This window comes from Rosa chinensis, chromosome 4 (assembly GCF_002994745.2).
Source record: "Rosa chinensis cultivar Old Blush chromosome 4, RchiOBHm-V2, whole genome shotgun sequence".
Classification (NCBI taxonomy): Eukaryota; Viridiplantae; Streptophyta; class Magnoliopsida; order Rosales; family Rosaceae; genus Rosa; species Rosa chinensis.
Window position 1 is genome coordinate 50,900,087 of NC_037091.1, and position 5,546 is coordinate 50,905,632.

Below are 5,546 nucleotides of genomic sequence, written 5' to 3' on the forward strand. Positions count from 1 at the left end.
CCTCCCTTTCTCTCTCTCTCTCCTCTCCTCTCTACCTTCCCCCCCCTCGTCACTGTCTCTATTTAAACCCTCCCGTTACCAAATCCATATTCCTAAATCCCAGCACTCACATTTTTACCCCCAAATCTCACCTCCCCTTCCGCTTTCCCACTCTCAGGTAAACTCCAATTCCTCTCTTCTCATTGCGATCCCGCTATTTGTCTCTAGTTAAATCCCGGAATTTTGATATCCCCGAGGCCGAACCTTGATCCTCAATTTTGTTTGGTTTCCTCTACGCGTTTGCGCTTGTGTGTATATATATTTAGGCATTAGAGAGATTGAAACTTGAGTAGTAGCTGGTACCAGACTCGTTTCGGTTAGGTGCATTTTGCGTAGAGATCTGTTAGGTAACTATAATTCAGGATGTGGTTGGCATTAGGTGGATGTGCTTTAGCTACCGTGAATTTGACACTGGATCTACCTCATTCTAAATCGTGATTCTTTTTTATCTACTTATTATTCGTGCTTGGCCTGTGTGTGATTTTTGTAGTTTGATCTTTTGGTTTGTGGTGTTGTTTGTATGATCAGAAATCGGAGGTTATCTTGAGTCGGAAAACCATGTCCACCGGTCAACTGTTTTCCCGGACCACTCAAGCCTTGTTCTACAACTACAAGCAGCTCCCTATCCAGCGCATGCTTGATTTTGACTTCCTTTGTGGTGTGTATCGGTTTCGGATTTTTTTTTTTTTCGGTTTTAAAGCTTGATCTTGAATCTATGCGGTTAGAAATGTAGTGACTGAGTTTTGTTATAGGGAGGGAAACACCGTCTGTTGCCGGAATCATTAATCCCGGTGCTGAGGGATTTCAGAAGCTCTTTTTCGGTCAGGAGGAAATCGCCATACCAGTGCACTCAAGGTATTCAATTCTTCCTATGTTTCGTTTCTATGAATGTATCGTGGTGCACGGTCGATCTGTGGTTATGTTGATCAGATGATGTTTTGAGATTGTCTAACCTTAACAATGATAATTGTTGCAGCATTGAGGCATCATGTGCCGCACATCCCACTGCCGATGTATTTATCAACTTTGCTTCCTACAGAAGGTCAGTGCTTGTTTTGTTTGTGTTATTTTCGAGGGTAGCACTGCTATTGCGGTACTTGATGATGAATATATGTTGATATATCTGCAGTGCTGCTGCTTCTTCCATGACTGCTCTCAAGCAGCCAACCATCAGAGTTGTGGCAATTATTGCTGAGGGTGTGCCTGAGTCAGATGCTAAGCAATTGATCGCATATGCACGGGCAAACAACAAGGTTAGACAATTGTTACAAAGTCATACTGATTGCACTAATTGGGCGATTTTCCAAGAAGTACAAAGTTTAATGGTGGTATTGTGATGCAGGTTGTCATTGGCCCAGCTACTGTTGGAGGAATCCAAGCTGGAGCTTTTAAGATTGGTGACACTGCCGGAACAATTGATAACATTATTCATTGCAAGCTGTACAGGCCTGGATCTGTTGGTTTTGTCTCCAAATCTGTAAGTAGCTATCCCAGTGCATGCACTTTTGTTCCAATTCTTAACCATTCTTAATGGTACTCTTCAGTCAAATCTTGAACCTTTACATAATTTTGGATATTAGATATCTAAAATCTATGATAATGTATGTTGAGTTTTGTCATCAAACAGGATGTATCTAGTTAGAAAGTATTATGTATTTACTGTGGGATTGAGTTCATTGATATCTGTCTTATGCCTTGAGGCTTAAGAGCCACTACTGAGACTAGATATGGTTATGCAAATTGCCATTAGTTTTCTACACATGATAGATTCATTTCCACAGATTTATTCAAAATGCGATGTAGATTTGTTTGTGAAGAAAGTCATATGCCTGTTTAAAATTCTTAGAAATAATAGTTTGTTGTAATTTCAGGGTGGGATGTCCAATGAAATGTACAATACTGTAGCCCGTGTAACAGACGGACTTTATGAAGGTAGCCACATTCTTGCTGCTCTGTTTAATTTAATTTTACTAGCTGCCGTAATGTGTGGACTCAAATATTGTTCAGAAATTGTAATACAATTTGGGTATGGTATTGGAACTCTTCAGGTATTGCTATTGGAGGTGATGTGTTCCCAGGTTCTACTCTCTCGGACCATGTTCTGCGATTTAACAATATCCCTCAGGTAAGCATGTGGGAAAAACCAAGCGTCTAATCAAGCATGTTCTGTACTTCTCTTGAGAGCCCCTGTCCTTGATTAGCATATGTTGTGAGGCTGTCATTTATTTCTATCAAGTATCAGTTTTGTTATGCAATCCACAAGATGAATGGTCTAGTTAGTGCCCTCTAAGTCCCAGAACTATGCTTCTCATGCTAAAGTCATGCAAGTTTTTGTGGTCAACCTAGGAGGATTATTGCATTTTTATGGATGCAGATTACGATACTGCCATTGTGTTGCATTTCTTGTCATTGCCCTTTTTGCAATCTGATTTTGTGATCCAATGCAGGTTAAAATTATTGTTGTACTTGGGGAACTTGGTGGGAGAGATGAGTATTCTCTAGTTGAAGCTCTAAAACAGGGAAAAGTTAACAAACCAGTGGTTGCTTGGGTTAGTGGAACTTGTGCAACGCTTTTCAAATCCGAAGTACAATTTGGACATGCTGTAAGTCATCATCTCTGTTTTCTCGATCGGTCTCTTCCCAAGACAATGGAGGGTTATATTCTGAATCTTTCTTGACTTTTTCTGATCAGGGCGCTAAAAGTGGTGGTGAGATGGAGTCTGCACAAGCAAAGAACCAAGCCCTGAGGGACGCTGGAGCTGTTGTTCCCACTTCATATGAAGCTCTAGAAACTGCCATCAAGGAAACCTTTGAGAAATTGGTAATTTACAGCAATCCTTGACTCTATCCTAAACCAACATTCTCTTCAAGATAAACACCGCAAAAATTTTCTTGACAAAGTCTGTAATTCAGTTGTATGCGTGGCTGTCTAAAATTAAGTAATTTTGTTGATTTCCACAGGTTGAAGAGGGGAAAATTGCACCAGTGAAGGAATTTAAGCCTCCACAGATACCTGAAGATCTTAACACCGCAATTAAGAGTGGAAAAGTTAGGGCTCCGACTCATATTATATCCACAATCTCTGATGATAGAGGTATGTACTCAATTGGATGATGTTCCTCCATATAATTAATTTGTTAGATATTATAGATATCAGTTTCACTGACTTCTCCTTTTGATGTACTTTGCAGGTGAGGAACCATGCTATGCTGGTGTGCCCATGTCTTCCATTGTTGAGCAGGGTTATGGTGTAGGTGATGTTATCTCTCTTTTGTGGTTCAAACGCAGCCTTCCCAGTTACTGTACCAAATTTATTGAGGTAGGTCGCTAGTTACTTAAGAGCTGCTACTTTTTATCCTCCCTTTTAATTTTTCTTTATTTAAACTCTAGCTTTTTCACTAAAACATGTGACGTTGATATCAGATATGCGTCATGTTGTGTGCTGACCATGGTCCTTGCGTCTCTGGTGCTCACAACACAATCGTAACCGCTAGGGCTGGCAAGGACCTTGTTTCCAGCCTTGTCTCAGGTACTTATATTGCCACCAAACGCTTTTATATTTAGTCATTAAACCTTCTGCTCCATGACTGGGGTTACCAGAGATTGTTTTGTCATAGAATAATCAAAGATGAGTTTCTGAAACAGGTTTGCTCACAATTGGTCCACGATTTGGTGGTGCTGTTGATGATGCTGCTCGATACTTCAAGGATGCATATGACAAGGTAAGCTTCATTGGACATTATGTGTGGAATCACTGAACACTGATTAAAAGTTCTATTTCAACTCTAACAAGCTATCCTTCTTTGTTTCATCAGAATCTTACACCATATGAGTTTGTCGAAAGCATGAAAAAGAAGGGCATTCGTGTGCCAGGGATTGGTCACAGGTATTGATATTTTTTTAAATCATACAACTAGGACTTTCAATTTTCAGGCTTTTTAATAGCAGCATATCTTATCGTTTGTTTACTTTCCTTGCTGTGAAAAAGGATTAAGAGAGGAGACAACCGAGATAAGAGAGTAGAGCTCCTACAACTGTTCGCACGCACACATTTCCCTTCTGTCAAGTACATGGAATACGCCGTACAAGTTGAGACCTACACGCTCTCAAAGGCAAACAACCTGGTCCTGAATGTGGATGGTGCTATTGGAACCTTGTTCTTGGATCTCCTTGCGGGCAGTGGAATGTTCAACAAGCCAGAGATTGATGAAATTGTGGAGATTGGCTATCTGAATGGGCTATTTGTGTTGGCACGTTCCATTGGTTTGATTGGGTAAAGTTCTTTTCCTTATTGCTAAGTTAGTACTATATTGCCTATTTAAGGTAGAATTAATTTCTTGATGTGGACACATGAACAATCAGAATACCGACTCTACATAACCTTGTCATCCATACTGCCAATGCATTTGGACTTAATGGGTCTCTAAACAGATTAGGTGGTCCCATGTTCCTAGAGTGATTGATAACTTAGGTAGTCAATTTCCTATTTGTTGGGCATAATTTAGGTTTAGACACTTGAATTTGGCATTGTGGCGGGTACAAGAAAAAAAGGTTCTCCTAGATAAGCTGGTGGGTCAGATAAACTAGAGAGAAAGGGCATCACTTTCTGCTTTTCTATATCATATTCCTTAAGCTTTTCTGTAGAATACTTTCAAATGACTGATTGCTCCCTTCCCTTAAATCTCAGGCACACATTTGACCAGAAGAGGTTGAAGCAGCCCCTATACCGCCACCCATGGGAGGATGTTCTTTACACCAAGTGAAAAGACGTCTTATAGCTAGTGCAAAGCTGGACCTGCTCTCTACGAGCATTGGTGTCTTCTCCGAGTTTCTTGAGTCTGCAATTTGCTGGAATATGATTGCTCTTCTTCACTTGTTAGTATAGTGTTTGTACTGCTAATGCCCGAGTACGTTCATTTGTAAGCTGTGTATCGAAAAGTTCATAAAACGGAGAACCCACGATCATTTTACTAAACAAAGTTTATGATTTCTGTCAAATTCTTGGTTTCACTTTCTGCCTGTTAATGTATCATGTGTTCTCCAAAAAAAGGTGGTCAATGAATAAATAGAAAGTCGTCAAAAGTTCTGATACAATTACTTTGTATTTCCTCTTTCGTTTCTGTGCAAGTGCTCAATCTCAGGCTTGCCATTTGAGCTAAAAGTCACTTGAGCCGTCAAGTAATTTTGCGGGATATTCTATTTTCCTTTAGAGTATTGAAAATTACCTTATTGTCTTATTGTGTGAGGTACTCCAAACATAAAAGCTAATCTAACGATTTCTGATTCTAGTGTTTCAACATTACAGAATACTACAAGACATTAGAAAATCAGCCAATAGCTCTTGATTTCAGAATATCGATACACTATAGAATTTTCGTCTTCAATTAGTGCAAAAGAATTCCATTATTAAGTTGGGGATGGGGTCGAAATTTTCACGTGGGACGCAGGTGGGAATGAAGCCATGTGTTGGGAATAGTACAAACCTTTAAATTTTCTCACAATTTGAC

At 39.8% G+C, this 5,546-nt stretch overlaps 1 protein-coding gene across 2 annotated transcripts; it reads left to right on the forward strand.

Annotated features, from left to right (window-relative positions):
- LOC112197739 (ATP-citrate synthase beta chain protein 2) lies at positions 1-5,133 on the forward strand. 2 transcript variants are annotated; one of them, XM_024338551.2, is made up of 17 exons: positions 1-157; positions 568-697; positions 792-894; positions 1,016-1,081; positions 1,169-1,292; positions 1,382-1,516; positions 1,911-1,971; positions 2,088-2,164; positions 2,487-2,642; positions 2,732-2,860; positions 3,001-3,133; positions 3,231-3,358; positions 3,463-3,568; positions 3,685-3,761; positions 3,855-3,925; positions 4,028-4,312; positions 4,727-5,133. In XM_024338551.2, the coding sequence occupies exons 2-17, from the start codon at positions 598-600 to the stop codon at positions 4,800-4,802; spliced, it is 1,827 nt and encodes a 608-aa protein (XP_024194319.1). In that variant the 5' UTR covers positions 1-157; positions 568-597; the 3' UTR covers positions 4,803-5,133. The 2 variants fall into 2 exon arrangements, with proteins under 2 accessions (XP_024194319.1, XP_024194320.1); XM_024338552.2 differs by lacking the exon at positions 1-157 and adding an exon at positions 231-386.
- Positions 5,134-5,546: the final 413 nt, after the last annotated feature.

Excerpts from the sequence above, each read along its gene's own strand:
- LOC112197739 (XM_024338551.2), top strand. The coding sequence starts at position 598 with ATGTCCACCGGTCAACTGTTTTCCCGGACCACTCAAGCCTTGTTCTAC. Across the intron at positions 698-791 it reads TGATTTTGACTTCCTTTGTG|GGAGGGAAACACCGTCTGTT; the intron begins GTGTGTATCGGT and ends GTTTTGTTATAG. Across the intron at positions 1,293-1,381 it reads ATGCACGGGCAAACAACAAG|GTTGTCATTGGCCCAGCTAC; the intron begins GTTAGACAATTG and ends ATTGTGATGCAG.